The sequence below is a fragment of the Malus domestica genome, chromosome 10 (genome assembly GCF_042453785.1).
Source record: "Malus domestica chromosome 10, GDT2T_hap1".
Classification (NCBI taxonomy): domain Eukaryota; kingdom Viridiplantae; phylum Streptophyta; class Magnoliopsida; order Rosales; family Rosaceae; genus Malus; species Malus domestica.
Window position 1 is genome coordinate 1,698,577 of NC_091670.1, and position 20,941 is coordinate 1,719,517.

The 20,941-nt window shown below is 39.1% G+C and overlaps 1 protein-coding gene and 1 pseudogene across 5 annotated transcripts; one reads left to right on the top strand and one right to left on the bottom strand.

The window, feature by feature from the left end:
• Positions 1-20,941, top strand: part of LOC103410379 (putative transcription elongation factor SPT5 homolog 1) — a 31,217-nt pseudogene that overhangs the window by 9,428 nt on the left and 848 nt on the right.
• Positions 8,962-13,430, bottom strand: LOC103419744 (bidirectional sugar transporter SWEET1-like). Of its 5 annotated transcripts, XM_029109082.2 has the most exons (9): positions 13,166-13,427; positions 12,854-12,937; positions 12,426-12,554; positions 12,265-12,318; positions 11,301-11,337; positions 10,879-10,974; positions 10,157-10,436; positions 9,647-9,766; positions 8,962-9,311 (listed from the first exon to the last, which is right to left on the bottom strand). In XM_029109082.2, exons 6-9 carry the CDS (start codon positions 10,953-10,955, stop codon positions 9,147-9,149), a joined length of 642 nt encoding a protein of 213 aa, XP_028964915.1. In that variant the 5' UTR covers positions 10,956-10,974; positions 11,301-11,337; positions 12,265-12,318; positions 12,426-12,554; positions 12,854-12,937; positions 13,166-13,427; the 3' UTR covers positions 8,962-9,146. The 5 variants fall into 5 exon arrangements, with proteins under 5 accessions (XP_028964915.1, XP_070663376.1, XP_070663377.1 ...); XM_070807275.1 differs by lacking the exon at positions 12,265-12,318 and having other exon boundaries at positions 13,166-13,430; XM_070807276.1 differs by lacking the exons at positions 12,265-12,318; positions 12,426-12,554.

A 20,941-nucleotide genomic window follows, 5' to 3' on the forward strand; every position in this document is an offset into this window, starting at 1 on the left:
ATTGAATAGCCTCAAATGAACAGTAACTGTCTTTTGCATCTCCATCCCTACACTAAATAGTCTTGGCAATAGGCAATAAAATATTAGTATTTTTTATTTTATAAAATAATTTTATTCTTCGTCAAAACCCTCTTCAACGTCACCCACTTCCGCACCTTGCTCGGCACCAACAACTACCCCTTCGCCATTGACCTGGCTTTACCCGTCCCTGCCGGACAAAAGGTCATCGTCCCCTCACTTGCCTCTGCCGCAATGGCACTGGCGTCTCCAACAAGCGGCCTCAGTACATAGTCAAGTCCGATGACGACCTCGACCACATAGCCACCGTCCTATTCTCGAGGCTTGTGATGTACTAGGAAATTGTGACGGTGAATAAGATATCCGATCCCCAGTCTGATTTGGATTGGGTAGAAGCTGTGGATTCCGCTGCTGTGTAGCTGCAATGTGGTGGATGGTGAGAGGGTGGTTCATTACGGACACGTGGTGGCGGCTAGGAGCTCGATGGAGGCGATTGCAACAGAGTACGGGATGACCCAGGACGTCAGCCTGACGCAAATATTTTTAAATCGTGGCTGACGTCAGCCATGCATCACTTGGGCCTCAGGCTCTCGGGCTGTGGATTCGTGCCTGGCCTGTCCACCGGGCCTCCCCTGAGCCCCATTGCCCGCATGGGCTGGAGCTGATCACTAGGGCTATTGACTCATTTCTGTCGCTTGTCCATCGAGCCAAATACCTCGATGGAGTTGCTCTAAGGGAGTTCTTGGTAGACTTGTGGTTGCCCTTGTCAAGTTAAGAGAGATCAAATGCAAGATTGAGAAAAGTTTTCCTGTGGAAGTTTAGTATAAACACAAGGTATCTGTGAAGGATGTTGCAATGTGATGAGAACACCTCAAGTTGCAATGTGATGTGAAAAAACAAACAATTGACTAAAAATTGGTCATACTGTTGTTGATTTTCTGAGTTAGTGGTGGTTCTGGTGATGGTGATTGCAGTTAATAGTTCTAAGATCTGATGTCATATTATACATGGAAATGCTTTTTCTTCCTTTATTTTTTAGTTTAATTTCTCTCCTTTTTTTTTTTTCCATCTTTGATCATCTTACCTTTTAATCCAAGTTAATTAGGGTTAGGGAGTATTTATAGATAATATATTTAAAGTAATTGGGGGAGGAGATGGGGATGTAAGTGGAGGGAGAGGAGATGGTGCTCTGCACTGCTCTCTCTTTGTGTTTTTTATAAGGATGTTTATATATGTTTATAAGCTGCAGAAATAAAAATAAGATGAAAAGAGAATGGGAGGCCCCATCTCTCTCTCTGCCCATTTTCTCTCATAATTTCATTTCCAAATCCTCTCTTATTTTTATTTGATCAGAATTGTTCATGTGCTTTGCTCATTATCTATGTACAAACTTCAGTGATAAGAACACCTCAAGTTGCAATGTGATGCCATGGCCATGAAAAATGAACTGCAACAAACTAAACTAAGCGAACTGCCACATGACTGAACGTTTCTCCGTGATCCAAACTTTGATGTTCGTCATTCATCACGCTTTTGAGCATTGACAACATGTGGGATCAACCAAATTGGCAACAGTAAGAATATTAGCATACTTTGGACTAGTTAAAAATACCCTTGCGTGATGAAATTTTAAAAATCGTCGTGCAATGTATTTAAAAAATATTTTTGTTTAATTTTTTAAAAACCTCGACCTGAAATGTCCACTAGGACTCCGAATTAAGCTGTGCTGGCCGATACCTGAAAGGTGACGAAATCATAAAGTATAGTGATGTGGAAAATGTGAATAAATTTAAACCTAAAAGTGCCTAAAGACGAGAGTGTGTTGTGAGTAGGAATGAACACATTCTACACGCAACGTCAGAGCATAAGTAAAGTACAGTAATATGGGTAAAGATCATACCCTCAGAGGTAGCCATCTATACTGAGATTCACCAAGAATCTTCGTCGATACGAACTTTCAGCAACTAAAATCCGGAAGAGTGAAAAACAAGGGTAAGTGGGACTGAAAATAAAGTTTTAATAAAAAAACCTTTTGAAAATGTTATAACCCATTGCTGTAAAAGCGTATAGTTTTCAGAAAATAATACTATATATATACATATGAAAACCAATGCATAAGGCCAGTAAAAACTAAAGTATGCCATGTCATAATATTTCCGCACCAAAAGATGTAAGATAGGTAAATCAATATAAAATAATATGCCAGTCAGAGTTACTTAATGTGAGCTGTACGATTGAACCCATAGCTCATCAAGTATGCCTGCACACTAGTCGGAACCACCTATTGTGGTATGTACGACAAGGTTGGGTGTAATTAAGTACGCTCAAGTGTTACGATCACTTGAAGGCTGTGCGAATAATCGCGAGTCACCTACGAGTCGGAACCACCTATTGTGATCTGTACGACAGGGTTGTGCACCAAACTTGGATCCAAGGTGAGCGTACGGTGCGGGAGGTGAACATCACGTGAAGAACTGTGTCCTGGCCAGAGGCAGGAGCACTAACATCGGGCTGCAGGATAATGAGCTCAAAATGCATCAACGTATAACCACACACAACGCAACCAATACCATCATGATGCACTAACATCAGGAAGATCCGTACATCAGATTTTCGATCCGTAAGTTCTTATGATCCTCAAATATTATGTACTATAATGTATTAATGTCACGTCCCGATCCCGACATACGTCCATGATCGACACGTGACGTCACCAAATACTTGTATCTCTTACATACCCCATCTACGGAATGTGGCAAATCACAACTCGAGAATCAAATTGCAAAGTAATTTTTCGTTTATTTTATGGCTGCATCTAACATTCTCGTTAGACTGTCTACGTACCCTTAATAGGGATCAAGCCATTAGTAGTTCCACAATCGTCAACTCTAATCTTTCCGTAAAATACTTCTAACATAAAATCATAAGGCACCATATTACACATCAACCTTACGTCAACAACAATTATCATCTTTCATACACGCATGTAACCCATTCTCACACATATACTTTCCAATTCATCCATCATATAAATCACTCTGTTTCACATAATACCGCAAATCATAGTATGTAACATATCAAAGAACCAATGAAGCACAATGTTATTCTCAAGTCACATTAATCAATTACTCTAATCATAATAATCTCAATCATACCCAACGTCATTCCACAATCACATCAATTAATTAATCATGAATAAAAGATACATGATCTTAGCATTTAATTGTTTAATCAATGAATAACCACCACTAAATGAAACCCAAGTTAGATACGATTCCGGAACATCACTCAACGGAATCGTGGAGTAGAAGGGATTCTGGATCATCTCTCAACGAAATTTGAGTAGATACGATTCCGGATCATTACTCAACAGAATCGCGGAGTAGAAGGGATTCTGGACCATCACTCAATGGAATCCAGACCATGATACGATTCCAGACCATCACTCGACGGAATCGCAGAGTAGAATGTGTAACACCAATCAATGAAACAATACATGGATCAAGTTCTTCAAGGTACAAAGACTCAACGAAATGAGAATGAAATAATGACACGAGATTTGAAACATGTTTCGAAGTAACAAACCCCATAACAATGGGTTAATGGTCCATTACTAGCCCTCACATTTCATCACATCAATCAAATCATACAATACAAACCATATTTCCAATGTACAAGTCAAATTATACTTAATGAAAATAGATCAATGACCAAAAATAAATAACACTTCAATAGAATTCACATTTAATTAACATGGGTCTATGGCATATATATATAATTCACATTTCAATATGCAATTCGAATCACCTTTTTCACAAATAATACTCATCCATGAATTAAATCACATTTAATAAAAATAGATCGATGACCAATTATAAAAGAATCACATTTAGTAGAAAACACATTTATAAAACCATGTCATATCCACAAATGATATTAATACCATCACTCAATTAGTAGTAAAGAAGATTAGAAAGGAATCTGGAAAGAAACTAGGTGTGGCAAAAACAGTACTCTGCTTCTCCACAAAATCTGCAGAAAACAGCACCACTGGACCATGTTTAGGCTCCCTTTGGAACATTCAAAACTAAACTAAATCATGTAATATTATATGGGTTTTGAAGCTTGTGTTCTGTACTTTAAAAGCATACAAAGTTTGTAGAAAACAGAGCTCTAAATAGGAAGTTATGCCAAAAGAAAAACGGAGTCTTGAAACTGGACACCCAATTTTCTGCTACTGTTTGGCAGCTTGCGACCCAAGTTTAAATAAGGTTTTGATCAACCAAAACTCAACGGATCTGAGTGAAAACAATTGGGTTACGACCATGAACATATGTGCTTTCAACACACACAAATTTTTCTCCAAAGGAGCACATAGAGGCCTAGAAATTAAGAGCCAAAGAAGGCTACTCGAAACTTGAGTTTTCTTTGCAAAGAAATCAATTTTCTGCAGCTTACATAACAGCCCACTTCCAATTCATATAACAAATCCCAAAATACTTCCAAGTAGTCCAGAAGTCATGTATACAACATCCAAAACTAACATGACTCAAAATTAACAAGAAAATGACCTTTTGAACCAAACCCTTGATTAAGAAAGTTGATCTACACACTCAATCCGAAATACCCAACTCTAATTCATGTTTAGACTAGTTCATTGAATGGTAGAAAACCCTAAACAAAACCAAGGACTCCAAATATATCATGGTAGTTTCAATTCAAATATATATGTAGCAAGCGTCGACAACACCGACTAAAACCATAAAAGAAATTGAAGTAAAAGAACCTCATGCTCATTCATTGAATCTGATCAACATACACCACACACAAACGTAGAACAACAAATATTGTAGGACATGTGAAATTAACCCATGGATATCAAACACATTTTAAGGCATTCCGTCTGTTATGCTACTCACCATTTATATGTATAATCTCTTGGTAGTCTTGCTAAACTGAAGGGCATCAGAGTGATAGGACCAACATGGAGTCCATTGAATTTGCATCGGCATCAATCGAAAGGTGAGAGTGTGTGAACCGAGAGAGAGACTCCTCCCCCTTCCCTGAAAGAACAGAGATCAGAGAGTCCTTCCCTCCCCCTCATTCCTTCTCGATAGTTCTCATTCTCTCCCATTTTTCTGATGGTCCCTTTCCTTTCGCTCTCATCTTCTCATTGGGCCTCCTTCCCACAAAGTGGGATTTTAATTAATTAAAAACTATAGTTTAGTAAATGATTTCAAATGTCCATAACTATACCGTTATAATCCGGACTCGTAAACGGCTTTCGCCCATGCGTTCGTGGTTTCAAGATCTATTCGAAAACGTTACTTGTGACCTCGAAAGGTCAATGAATTTTAAATAATTATTTTCTAAACTTCACTCTTGGTAACTAATTTAATTGAAATCTAAATTCAATAAATTAATATAAATTTTAGAAAAATAATGTAAAATCTCAATAATGCAAATACGTAGATTATAACAGTGAAATCCGGAAATGAGATTTCACAATTAAAGTTTGGTGACGATCCAACGGTCGGATCGTCGACTACCATTCTAATCAAGTGGTGGACCTTAATGGAACTAGGTTCAAACGACAGAAATTCGTCAATTGGACTTCACAAATGGAATCAGGGTATTCAAATTTAGCCTAGGAAGGTCAAGGGATGTCTCGGCCCACGTGTTGTCGTAGGTGGCGGTTGGTCGCCCTGACTCGCCGGAAAAATCAATTATTTCCAAAAATTACCAAATGTTACTGACAAGTAAATTTCAGTAATGGGAACATTTTCATACCTGTGGCCAAGTCCAATTTGGTCGGGAAACACCTGAAAACCATCCTGGATACGTTGGAAACCCTTGAAATGAGTGTTCTTGAATTCGACCAATCCGTAACACCACCGCCCCTAAATCTGTTTGGGCTTTGTTCCTGGCCTCAGGAGAAGTGGTTTGATGGTGGTGATGGTCGACATTACTTTCACGATCGTCGGATTTCGTCGTGGCACCCTCGGAACCCACAGGTTTCGTTCTACTCGAATTCAAGCTCAAACCCAATAAAATTTGGTTGGAAATGGAAGAGGGGAAGATAAGGGTTAGTTTGCAAATGGTGGTGAGGTTTAGATCGTCGAAAAACCGACGGAAAAGTGTCGGGAAGGCGGCGGTATGGGTCGGGTCCGATGGGTTACATGGGCCAACCCGTGTCTCCCCCTTCTTCTTCTCTCATTTCCCTTCCTTTCTTTCGTTTCTTATTGGTCGGTTCCATTCCTCCTTTCTTCACTTATTAAAATTATAAAAACCGTAAAATTGGGAACAAGTCGTTACATTTTTTGTGCAGCGAATCAACATTTCATTGCATAAATGCATTTTATTTTATTTTATATTGTTAAACTAAATTATTTTCTTTATTTTTTTTGTTATTTTCTTTGCGTGACGAATTAACATTTCGTCACCTAAACACTATTTATTTAATTTAATTTATATTTTAAATTGCAAAATAAAATTATTTCCTTTTTTATTTATATTTTAAATTGCTAAATATTTCGTCGCACAAAGTACCTTCGCGCAATGAAGACTAATTTTCGTCGTGCAAACCCTATCTTACGAGCTTTGTGTAATGAACCCTGCAGGACAAAAATTTCTTCACGCAAGGTTTTGAGTGACAAAATCATACTTTGCACGACAAAACTTATTTCGTCGCACAAAGGTTTTTTTGTAGTAGCTATTACCACAGGATGAGAGGTAGTATTAACCACAAGTAGAATTCATTGAGAAGATAAACCAATCATGAAAGTATTAAAAGGAGAGTGATGTAATTGCTCAAATCTAAGGAGGTTTTGTGAAACCATGTGCACAAGATAAACCTCTTGTTGCAACACTTGCAATTCATTTCTTGTATTTCAAGTCCATTTTTGACAAAAAAGACACGAGGTTTGACAAACAAGAAAAGAAAACAAAATACAGGAGGAAAAGTATATTGGTATCACTATCTATTATCTCACATATTTGAATAAGATTTCAGAATTATGATCTTAAGTTCTAAACTGTCTTATCAACATTGAAATTGTAAGAAAAAAAATCATTTCATCACTAAAACAGGATTCAACTACGTAACAGTCTTCTAAAACACAATCCTCTAAAACCACTCTCTCCCTATTGGGAACAAGGTTTTAAAAAACGTTAAGCGCTAGTTGGACGGCGGGTTGGGACCTAGCGCCTAGGCGGCTAGACGGGATCTAAACGGTCTAAGTGGATTTAATTAAATCTATTATCATATAACTGGTTCTACCTCAAACAACACGTTACATTTGCTCTAGTCAAAGTGTAGTCTACAGACACGTTACATTTGCTCTAGTCAAAGTGTTGTCTACAAGTCAAAGTGTAGTCTACAGACACGTTACATTTGCTCTAGTCAAAGTGTAGTCTACAGACAGGTCCTACCAACCACAAAAGACCAAGACATTTATATTTTCCACAACGACCAAGACTTTGGTATTACGAAGGTCACTCTCACTCTCATTCTCTTTCCAGTTTTGGACAATGAAAAAAACTGCACGGCAATCTCACCGTTCATTATCAAATGTTCAAGAGTTTCGCTAGCTATATATATGGACCCCTTGATCATTGATCGCAACATTCTCCCTTAAGACCATCTCCAATGATGGCTTATAACCTAAATTTTTCCTTTTTTCCCCCCCAAATCCACTTCAACCCAAAACCTAAACCAAACCTAAAACCTAAAACTTAAAATGAAGGTAAATATAGGTCACAAATTTAGCCCACAAAAGCTGCTGAGACCCACGGATGAGAGTGAAAAGTGGGTCTTGTCTTGTAGCCAACGGCTACTTTTCTTTATCGGGTGGTGGTGGTAATTGGACCGTTGGTTAATCCAACGGTCCACATTCAATTTATTTTTTGTTTTATATTTATATATTAATTGAATCCAACGGTTTAAATCGAATATAATCAAATCTAACGGTAACGGTCCAAATTTAAATCCAATGGCAAGAATAATCTTAAAATTTATCGGAATTTAAATATTTTTTTCCAACAGCTAGAATAATTTTTTTTATTTAAGTTTATGTGGTTTATCATGATTTTCATGTATTGATTTAGTGATTTTTCAAAATTTATCGGAATTTAAATATTTTTAGGTTAAAATGTTCATAAAATTAATTTAGGATAGTCTACATAAATTTTTTTTTTAAAAAAAAGTTATAACAACAACAACAACAAAGCCTTTTCCCACTAAGTGGGGTCGGCTATATGAATCCTAGAACGCCATTGCGCTCGGTTTTGTGTCATGTCCTCCGTTAGATCCAAGTACTCTAAGCCTTTTCTTAGAGTCTCTTCCAAAGTTTTCCTAGGTCTTCCTCTACCCCTTCGGCCCTGAACCTCTGTCCCGTAGTCACATCTTCGAACCGGAGCGTCAGTCGGCCTTCTTTGCACATGTCCAAATCACCGGAACCGATTTTCTCTCATCTTTCCTTCAATTTCGGCTACTCCTACTTTACCTCGGATATCCTCATTCTCAATCTTACCCTTTCTCGTGTGCCCACCTAAACCCTTTTAAAAAAAAGTTAATTTAAAAAAAATTAGCCTTAATTCATTTTGTGATAATCTGGGGCTAAAATTTTAGGCCAAAAGGGTTGGAGTAGAAAAACTGTTTCTGGGTTAAAACTTAAATTTTCTGGGCTAAATATTTTTAGGTTTTAGGTCAGGATTGGAGATGGTCTAAAAGAGAAGATCTTGAGTACGGTTGCCTTATGCAGCATCACGATTATAAGAGATCCATAACTGTGGTTCCGACATATTGGGCACCCGTACACAAGAGTCTTAATGGAGAGGCTAAGTAATTTTATTTGGTATCCATAGGATTGGGACTTGTAAGATCCCAGCCTCCGCATATTTGACATGAGAAAATACACATTAAACCTGTGAACAATATAGAAATCAGCTAAGTAATATGATTGATTCAATCAGGACGTCTAATCAGAGTGGCATTGTCATTAAAACATCATTAGCTGGAAATTTAAGCTACTACAAGTACAACACTAGAACAACAAGAACTGGAAAATGGAAGTTTGGAGATGCCACTGCCACGTGGCAATAACCCATCGTAGGAAGCAGACGGGTTCTTAGACATGCCCATCTTGGGCGCCATTAATGGTAATTGATTCGTCAGCAGTAGTTGCAGCACCATTGGGCTTCGTGGTGCCACTGCCCTTGCCCTTGTTGTCACGGTAGATGAAGTACAGGATCAGCTGCAGTGCCCCTAAGACACTCCCACACCCATTTGGAATCTGCACCACACATCAGATCATTCATAAGACGAAAGGTCTATTAACGCAAAAGTTTAGGTTCAATCGGATGAATATCATATTGTATGTCTATATCTCTTTTGTCGGGTGATAGATAATGCGAGAAGGAAGATAGTTATAAAGATATGCATATTTTGTCACACCTAAATTATTATCGGGTTAACAAGTTCTAGTTTTCAATTTGAATTGAATCACATCTCAATTTGTGTATTAGTCAATTAAGAGGTTAGCGAGAAAAAATGCCGAGAAAATTTAAATAGAAAAGTTCATATATATGGTTAAAAGACAAACATAAATTCAAAGAGGTGGATACTTACAGCAACAAATGGATCACGGCCAAGCAGGCCATAGATAAACCATGAAGTTCCACACAAGAAGGAGAAAAGTGACAAGAAAAATGGCATAAACTCAACACTCTTAGTTCTCACCACTGTGCTCTGCATTACACACAAATTAACACATAACTAATCCCAGGCAATTCCACATACTTAAGGTATCGTTTGTACGCAGACGGGATAGGACGGGACGAAACGGAGGGGGAGCAAAGATGCCCTCGAATGAAAATAAGGAGGAAGAAGAAGGAGACGGAAATGTTATAATTGTGTTCCACAGATGTGGAACGAGTCATTCCAGGGGGTGAGTTGGAACGAAAATTCACCTAAAATTCGTCCCGTGAAACAACGCGTTCCACCCGTCTTAGGCGCACCAAACGTAGGACGGAACGCCTCGTCCCACTCCGTTTCGTCCCGTCCCACGGACCAAACGGTACCTAACCGAACCATGAAAATTGAATGAAAGTTATGAGTGAATAATACAAGTAAACTTACCATAATCGACAAAGGAGAGCTGAACATGATGATCGCGAAGACGGTAGCAGCGAGGCCACAGAAGAGTTTCCGGGTCTTGTCGTGGAGGGCAAAAAGAGAGACCAATGCCACAGCAGAGAACAGAGCAAGCACAGCAGTGAAGAGACCAAGAATTTTGGCTCTCTCCCTTTTGGGGGCGAAAATGATGAAGACCAACACATATATGAGTTCCATGGCTGCACCAGTCCCATTGACTGTTGACACCAGAAAGTTGTTCGCGGACACAAATGGCAGCCCATACCTAATATAATGCAAATCATACATAATACATTAATTAAATTAATCCAAGTTATTAATTAATTACACAGAATTAACTAATTGTACAAACTGTTACGTCACACACAAAACATGGTATAACATGTAATACACAGACGACAATAGTACAGCTTACTCTGACCCAAATATCAAGAATCATATATTTTACGCACAAATCCAAACCATTTTTCAACCAAAATTGCCAATTTTAGTGATGAAATGCATTGTGATTACATAAAACAGTAATAGCAGAAACAGAGGTAAAACTGCTATATAATCCAATTTTTAGTTATAAAAACCATTGTGATTAAGGCAACAAGAAATCTAAGAGAGAGAGAGAGTTATAAAAACCATTGTGATTAAGGCAACAAGAAATCTAAGAGAGAGAGAGAGAGAGAGAGAGAGGAGTGAGAAGCAAAGCAGCATACCAAGCGTAGAGGAGGCAGTTGAGCATAGTCATCACGTAGGGAATGCCTGAGAACTGCTCTGTGCATTTCTTCCTCATGATCCTCTTAAATGTAATTCTACACATTTTAAAACCAAAACTACTCTATAAATTGCACAGAAAATTAAAGAAACCCTGTAAAGATTCAACCTTTTTTATTATCCAACAGATATACATAAACCCATTTAACAAAATCCAATTTATGACACAAAAGACATGATCTTTAGCCACAAAAAGCAAGAGAGAGAGAGAGGGAGAGGGAGAGGGAGAGATTGTTGCTCTTTGAACAATGCAGAATGTACAGAGAATCAAAATATCATAACCCATTGAACAAAATGAAAATTTAGGCAAAAAGGCATCACCTTTAGAACCCAAATGAAAGAATGTGAGAGAGAGAGGGCTTACGTGGGTGACAAGAAGAGGAAGAAAGCGGTGCCATTTCCTGTAAAAATGAAGAAACAGAGCATTAACAAACACAAACGCACAAATCTCAAAGGAAATTGGTAAGAAAGAATCCAATTGAGAAAAAAATCCGAAAACCAGAGAGGAAAAATTCAGAAACTCACCTAAGACTCCGAACAAAACCTTGAAAACATGCACTGTTTTTTGATCCATTTCAAACGAATCTTGAAACGAAAGAAAGAAAAGTAGAGAACGCAGTTGAGGACAATCCCCAGAGAACCAGAAACTACACTGAAAAGGAAAAAGGGCCAGAGAGAAGATGATGGGGGAAAGAGCAAGATGTTTCTTCACGAAGTGGGAAATGGGGTTTTTGAGAGGAGTGCAAGAAGCGGTTGGGGTTTTAAAGGAAAATCTAGTCTCCGCATGCGTTTGAGCGCATCACGCGCATGCGGAGATGCCTTTTTTCTAATCACGGGCGCTAAGCGCCCTAAAGATGTATTGTGTTAGCTATTTACCATAATTGTTCATTGGGCATAGACATTAATAGTGTCACTATAGTTTTAACTTAAGTTACAAACAAACTAAAATCCTAGTTGGTCAAAATAGTATTTCTCCAAGTTCAATGAAAATTGATTATTGCAAAAAAGCACATGCTCTTCTTCTTTTAACCAATCCAAGGTCAAATAAAATTGGCTCACTCTCTAGAGTGTTTTGTAACAGCCCACATAGAATAATAAGCATGGAGATCATAGTTAGCTACAAAAAAAATAGCAATTTCTACCTTGACTAAAAAACTTAAAACTCGTTCAAATGTTGTTAATGAGTATAAAATTAACAAATAAATAAGACAAAATGACCTAACAATTCAATCTCTATTCATTTCTTGACCTCCCAAATTTTATTTCCATGGGATAATGGAGAGGTCAATATTATTAGTCTTGAACTAATATTGTTTAAACCTTCTTACCTGGAAGAGAAAAACACAAACAGAGTGAAGCTAAACATGATGTTCCAAATCAACCTTGCAAGGAAAAAAAATGGAAACTATAAAATAAACCTAGCAACATATATTTAGTATTTCTTCTTCTTTATTTAATTTTTTAAGGCTAATTTGATATTAAAACTGACCTAATTTGAGCCTCCAAATCATCGAGCTTGGTAGCGTAAACCAACTCCACAGCCTTCCTGTGTTTTTCTTCTTTATTCATCCACTCCTCCCTCATTTTCTTCACCTCATCGTTCAAGCCACGACTTGAGCTGTGGCCATTGCCAACATCCATGCTAATATTGACACTCTTAGAAGGGAACTATGACACATGATTTTACTTATGTTTTTCAACCCACTTTTGTAAATATATATCAAACTTAAAGAATAGAGAAGAAGCTAAACGCAAATATTCTGTATGTTTACTCTTCCTCAATTTGGAAAGCTGCTTTGAGATTCCAAGTATGATATTGGAAGTGAACACAATAAAGTGATAAGATAGAAAGGCAGCAAATTAAACTAGATGGTGAAGAACATGAATAATTAAAATTACAGTTGGGAAAAATCGAACCTGTATGACCACGCTAGCGTTTGACAAACTCAGATTGTTCCTTCAAACATGCACAGTAGCATATTATTGCCCAAATTTCTATCCCTAATGAAAAAACTTGTGTCAATAAAATTAATAAACAAAGAAAAAAGGATAAATGAATGAAAAATCAATAAGAGAAACCCATCAAATGTCAGTCTCTCCTCTCTTTTTGTGCAAAACCCTATGATTTGAATACTTTATAAGCAATCGTGGCCTATAGTTATAAGAAAATTTGCTGGAAAAGGAAGAAGAACAGCTAAAAAAAAAAGAGAGAGAGAAAAGAAAACTCACCTACACTTGAAGTACCAAATGTTTTCGTTTGCCCGTTCAGGTTTCACGTTACTTTTCCTCAACTCAACCCTACACATCAACATCCAGTTTCTAGGGTTTTCAATCTCCGATCACCACCAATCCCCAGATCCATGGTGATGGCTTCAATGTATTTTTGTTGCTAAAGTTAATCACCAATGTCACTATCGTTTGGATGAGAGAGTGCAAACCCTTTGTGGAAAACAGTAACGAATGCATTAATCACTGTTGATGAATTACATATATCCAACATTGAAGAATAAAAATAAACAGTCGAACTACAAACAACAATTGTAGAGAGCGTATATATCAAAATGCAAACAAAAACATATGCAAATAAGAAAACTAAAGAGGAAGCAAAGGGTAGCTTTAAATAATAAGTCGCAACTGTTTGGGATAAAACTTGAACTTTGGGTTAAGAAGATGTTAGCTCAAAAGAAAGCCCAAAAGGAGGTTCAGAAGAAGGAAAAGTCCAAGGCCCAGCCGAAGTCTAGAAGCAAGAAGGGGCTTGTTTCCCGACCAGGTGCAGCTCATTTAAACTACCTGCTCACCTACCTAGGGGTCAAGTGGTGTAGACCAACCAGCTAATCAGCCCAAAAGTACTTTACAATGGCAGTACAAGTAAAAAGTTGATGAGTTATTGCCCTTCAGATGCATTCGGGCAAAATCAACACTCCAGACAGCCAAGCCAAATCGTCTATAAAAGGAGGAAGAAAAATCAGAGACAAGGACACTCAATCAAACAAACAAATACAGGCACAAACTCTGCTCAAACCAGATTTGCCTTCACGAAGCTGTAGTCAGCCCCTAGTTTTCATCCCTTTCGGGATCAACCTTCACCAGAAATCCTTTGTAAAAGCTCTGCTACCTTGTTTAAATCTTGCTGTAGTATCGATCACCTCATATAGATTCATCGTCCAATCTCCCCTTCTAGCATTCGAACATTCTGTAAATCACAAAAAGAGGAAGTTGCAAGACGATCAGCCTTGCCCGACCTTCTTTGTTGTTGTCTTTCATTCATAGATCTAGTACTATGATGTATGTTTCCATCTGCATCCAAGTTATTGCTAGTCAGTTTATGATTAAAAGACTTCTAATTGCATGTGAAAAAGAGGCATATGAAAAAGCTAGATGGACAGCAGGAAGATAGACTTCTCGAAGTGTCTTTCAGCGGTTAGGAGGGGATTCCCAACCTAGAGCTTTATCAGAAGTGTTTCGAAATCACGAAGCTTCTGAGGAGGCAGAAGATAAGGAGGCTAAAGGTATAAAAGAAAGGGAGATAAGGCATCCTCAATATGGCCGTGCAGGGAGAGAAGATAAAAGAAATGATAGGATATTAAATCCTGTCAAAAAGGAGAACCCTGCCCGTCTCGGACGAAAATGGTACGTGGTCGGGAAAAATGGCCAACCCACCAAACAAATGGGAGCCTCTATGATCAGAAGGGTCCAGAGGCAGCATAAAGCTTATATGAATTCTTTAAAGATTCCCGTGACATCTGAAGCCTCAAAGAATTAAAAGTTTGAAAAAACACCCTCTGGGTGAAGTAGTCAGTTTAATTGGAAGAGTAAAAAGGAGGTGTAGAAGGCTAATAGCAAAACAAGGGGTGAGGGAAACCATGTACCACAAAGCCTACACCCTGGAAAGTACAGGATATTGAGAAGAGCTCAAGAAGATATGATAATGATGCCCACTCCTGGATTGAGGACAGAGCCTATTTGTTTTGGAATTGTTTCGCCTGAGAAGAAGCTCCCTGGTGTATCATTGGATCCTTTCGGTGAAGTTCCCAAGCAGATTCCAGATTCGGGCATAAATCAACAGGGGGAGCACCAGAACCTTTACTCCTAGAAGATGCGATGACCTGGTTAGACGAATTTATGGAACAGATCGGGAGCAAGAAAGAAGACTTTCCAGAGCCTAGTACCTTTCATATCAACATGACATATGTGTTATTCGCCATGTTTGGTGCTGAGCCTGATCAGCCCGCTACTATGGAAGGTGACTATTTGACAATAGAACCAATGATGGCCCATGTTAGCGTTGAAGTAGCCGAAGAGGAAGAATTGGGAAAAACTGAATCATCCAAGACATTCCAGAATGGTCTGTTAAGAATTTATACTGATAAAATGGTGTTCAGCCGCCCAAACATGTTACTAGCCAACCATCTTAAGCCAATATATGTTACAGCTCATTTGGAGGGAGTTCCCTTCAAAAGAGTTTTGATTGATGGAGGAGCAGCTGTTAACATATTGCCCGCCAAGCAAATGAAGAAGATAGGAAGAGGTGTAAAAGATCTCATTCCCACAGATCTCACGGTCTCGAGCTTCTCCGGCGCTATCACCAAAACTCATGGGATATTACCTTTAGAAGTGGACTTGGGATCCAAGCGAATCATGCTGGCATTCTTTGTGGTGGATTGTGCTTCCACCTATGGAGCATTACTCGGAAGGGATTGGATCCACTAAAGTCTTGCCATACCCTCCACTCTACATCAACAAGTTGCAGTTTACTACAAAGTAGGAACAGGGGGACCAGGCTTTTGGGAGATGGTGGAGGCCGAGTCACGACCATTTCTTCCTACAGCCAACGTAGCGAAATCAAATTTCTACGATCCCAATGTAGGAATTCTGCAATGTTCAGGAGCAGATAAGAACAGCCGCCTTACCAAGGTGACGACCCAAAAGCTCTTAGAATAAGGAATGTTTCTCACTAGAGAAGAATGTGATAGACCCTGTATCGTCCCAACACCTCAATATCATCAATGACAGAACAAAAGAGGAAGGATCAGGTAACAGCAGTCAGGTTCCTGATCAAAAGACTGTTGGTGTATGGGAGAGACAGAAAACAAGAAAGAGAGCTCTTAGGAAAAGAAGAGCATGAGCGGCAGCTAGAAACTTCAATCGGCCAGGATGAAAACAGGGAAGAAAGTTGCGGAGAAGAATTGGAGATGGCTATATGAATGGCCGAGTGCATATATGATTTGGATGGACCAGACAACTTGCCCGAGAGCCCGGAGTTAGTCGAATTTTTGTGTACAGAACCTGACAAGCCACCACCAGAAGTGCAAGATCCTTTGGAAGTTATTGACCCAAGACCTATACAAATCAGTGGTTTATTAGAAACTAATTATCGGGCAAAGATTGTCTGTCTTCTGCAAGAATTTAAAGATTGTTTTGCGTGGCATTATACTGAGATGCCAGGTTTAGATTCAACCTTGGTGAAACACAGAATGCCCATCAAGGAGGGATATAAACCTGTCAAGCAAGCACCATGAAGGATGTCAAAAGAGATAGAAGAAAAGGTCAAAGAAGAAATTGAAAGACTAGTGAAAACTGGATTTATTAGGCCTGCCAAATATATAGAGTGGTTGGCCAATATTGTACCCATTTTAAAAGCCATAACAAAAGCAGTACGATGTTGTGTTCATTACAGAAACATTAATGGCGCCACACCAAAAGATGAATATCCCATGCCCATGGCTGACCTGTCCATGGATGTGGTAGCAAAACATAAAGTCTTATCTTTTATGGATGGAAATGTCGGATATAATCAGATAAAGATGGCCCAGGAAGATATACATAAAACAGCTTTTAGGTGTCCGGGTCATGTGGGGGCATATGAATATCTAGTCATGCCGTTTGGACTCAAGAATGCTGGTGCAACCTACCAAAGGGCGATGAATGCTATTTTTCATGATTTGATTGGCTATAACATGGAGGTGTACATCGATGACATCGTGGTGAAATCCAAAACAGAAGAGCAGCATCTGATAGACCTCAGGCAAGCATTGACAAGGATGAGAATCCATAAACTCAAGATGAATCCAAAGAAGTGCTCGTTTAAAGTAAGAGCGGGCAACTTCTTGGGATTCCTGGTTCATCAAAGAGGTGTAGAAGTGGACAAGAACAAGTCTCGGGCAATAATGGAGTCACTTCCGCCCACCAACAAAATACAACTTCAGAGACTGCTAGGAAAAATTAATTTCTTAAGGAGGTTCATTGGCAATTTAGCAGGCAAAATTCAGCCGTTGACTCCTCTATTGAGACTGAAGGATACAGAAAGTTTCGAATGGGGACCACCACACCAAAAGGCTTTTGACAGCATCAAAGCCTATTTAACTTCTCCACCAGTGTTGGTACCACCTCAAAGGGGAAAACCCTTAAAGCTATATATCTCTGCTTCAGAGAAATCAATCGGGAGTTTACTAGTTTAAAACAATGAAGGCAGAAAGGAGCAGGCAGTATACTACCTCAGTAGAATTTTGACTGAGGTAGAAACAAGGTACTCCCCTATAGAGAAGTTATGCCTAGCTCTGTATTTCACTGCTAGTAAGTTGAGGCATTACATGTTACTTTGTCATATGCACATCAATGCCAAAACAGATGTGATAAAGTATATATATTGTCAAAACCAATGCTAACATGAAGGATTGGGAAGTGGATTCTAGCATTATCAGAGTTCAGCTTTCAATATGTACCCCAAAGGGCGGTCAAAGGCCAAGCAATTGCTGACTTCTTAGCAGAGCACCAAGAGTCTCAAGATGAGATCGTCAATGTACCATGGATCCTGGAAGTAATTAATGTTTGGATCCCACCAGGCAATGGCATCTCGGACAAAGAAGAATGGGTCCAACAAGAAATAAAAAAGGGTAACTGGTCTCTGGATTACTCCTTGGAAGCTTTATTTTGATGGTTCGTACACTCAGAAGGCTTCTAGAGCAGGGATTGTCATCATAAATCCCCAAGGAGTTCACAATTATTATTCATTCCTTCTAGATTACCAAGGGAATACCAACAATCAGGCGAAGTATAAAGCCTTAATAATTGGCTTGGAGATCTTAATAGAGTTGAGGGCAATGGAGGTAGAGGTATTTGGTGGTTCAAAGTTAGTGATAAACCAGCTAAATGGAGAATACAAGTGCAGACATATCATCATGGCTGGGTATACTTGGCGACCACACAATTGTTGAGCTATTGGGATTCTGAAGTATCAGTTAATTATGTTCCCAGGGAAACGAGATGGCTCAAATAGCCTTGGGAGTACCAATCCAGGAAAGGAAGTATGGAGTAGATGTCGAGGTTCAAAGAAGAAATCTTCCTTCTATCTTAAAAAGGGGATTCAGTCTAGATATAATGGTCCTAGAAACCGAGATGGAAGACTGAAGATCACCTATCATTCATCATTTGAAAGATCCTTCTGCACCCACAAGCAAGAAGAATAGACAACAAGCAACTAAGTATGTCTTATGGGAGGAGAACTTGCTAAGGAAAACTCCGGATGGGCTCATACTGAAATGTCTAGGTCAAGAAGAATCTATAAGAGTAATGGCCGAGGTACATGAAGGGATATATGGGGCACATCAAGCTGGAACGAAGATGAGGTGGTTGATTAGAAGGTATGGGTATTTCAGGCCTGACGTAGAAAAAGATTGCAAGTTTTATACCCGAGGCTGTGAGGAATGTCAAAGGCATGGACCCCTCCAACATGTGCCTTCAGTACCTTTAAATCCGGTGGTTAAACCTTAGCCCTTTAGAGGATGAGCAATGGACTTCATCGGATAGATTTATCCATTTTCTAGCAAAGGGCATACTTTCATAATTGTGGCAACGGATTATTTCACCAAATGGGTAGAAGCATCAGCTGTAAAGACCATAACTTCAGCTGCAGTCAAGAAATTTATTGAGACCAAGATTCTGCATAGGTTTGGGGTGCCCGAAACCATAGTCACGGATCGTGGGCCATCTTTTATATCAAAAGATGTTGAAGAATTTGCAAGCAAATACAAAATAAAGATGATCTAGTCTAGTCCTTACTACCCTCAGTCAAATGGTCAAGCCGAAGCCAACAACAAGATTTTAATAATCATTATCAAAATGATGGTAACAGATAGCCCGGAAAAGTGGCATGAAACGCTAGGAAATACTTTGTGGGCATACCGAACCTCTAAACGGGCAGGAACGAGGACAACTCCTTATGCTTTGACGTTCAGGCAAGATGCGGTTCTTCCTATGGAAATCAATGTAAGTTCTGTCAGAATTCAAAATCAATTCGGGTTACATAGTGAAGAGTACATAGAAGCTATGTGTCAGAGGATTGAAGATTTAGATGTAACCCAAATTGAGGCCTTGAACCAGATTCAGGAAGGGAAGAGAGCTGTTGCCCGAGCTTATAACAAGAAGGTAAAACTGAAGTCTTTCAAGGAAGGAGATTTAGTATGGAAGGCAGTCCTCCCTCTAGGAGCTCAGCTTATGGGCTTTGGGAAATGGAGCCCGACATGGGAATGTCCTTTTATTGTTAGTCAAGTATTAGACAAGGGAGGATATTACTTGGCTGATCTTGAAGGAAATTGGCAAAAACATCCCATCAATGTCAAATTCTTAAAAAGGTATTGCCCTACATTATGGGATGTTAGGGATTGTTATATTGAAGAAGATGAGAAATAAAGCAGGTGTTGGAATGCAGTGTATTCATCAACCATTCAAGAAGACAAAAAGATAAAAGTTGTTAAAATGATGCTTCATTCATTTCGACGAATTGATAAAATTACATTGGAGCAAGTCTCAATGTGTCATGTTTCTTTCCTTCTACGTTGTGTTGGTGTCTTGACTAGTTTTTGGTATCTTCATGGACAAAACCTGGTCAGGCAGGTGATCGGGTTGTGCGGCCAAGATGAGCTTGGTAAAGGACCCTCGATAAGGATCATCACCGGATATGATGGTGAAGCCCAACTTATCAAAGCAACGAGCAGGAGGGCAAACCCTCAGGAGAAAACCGCCTGACCAAAGGTGTTGGGGATAGCGGGGTGTCTGACCAAAGGTGTTGGAGATAGTAAATATTTGATGAAAATCCTTTTTCTCACGAAAAATGAGTTTTAGGAACCTCCAATTGAATCCAGAGGAACCTATTTTCCAGGTTTAGAAGAAGACTAAGAAGGCAGAAACGTCTGAGGGTGATAAAGAGAATGTTGAAGATGATCTGTTGGCTGGACATGAGAAGTTTTGAGCTGGAATTTATAGGAACCTCAGAGGATAGCTCAAAGGTCATGAGAAGAGCAAGAGATGCAAGATTGCATTCATCCCATCTGGAAAACACAAGTTCCGAGAGTAGGTATACAGGCATGCAGCTATTCAATTAATATTGGCGCCTGGAATTCCAGCCTGAATATTAATTGAAGGGGGCACTGTTTGGGATAAAACTTGAACTTTGGGTTAAGAAGAGGTTAGCCTAAAAGAAAGCCCAAAAGGAGGTTCAGAAGAAGGAAAAGTCCAAGGCCCAGCCGAAGTCCAGAAGCAAGAAGGGGCTTGTTTCCCGACCAGGTGCAGCTCATTTAAACTACCTGCTCACCTATCTAGGGGTCAAGTGGTGTAGACCAGCCAACTAATTAGCCCAAAAGTACTTTACAATGGCAGTACAAGTAAAAAGTTGATGAGTCATTGCCTTTCAGATGCATTCAGGCAAAATTAACACTGCAGACAGCCAAGCCCAATCGTCTATAAAAGGAGGAAGAAAAATCAAAGACAAGGACACTCAATCAAACAAACAAATACAAGTACAAACTCTGCTCAAACCAGATTTGCCTTCACGAAGCTGTAGTCAGCCCCCAGTCTTCATCCCTTTCGGGATCAACCTTCACCAGAAATCCTTTGTCAAAGCTCTGCTACCTTGTTTAAATCTTGCTGTAGTATCGATCACCTCATATAGATTCATCGTCTAATCTCCCCTTCTAGCATTTGAACACTCTGTAAATCACAAAGAAAGGA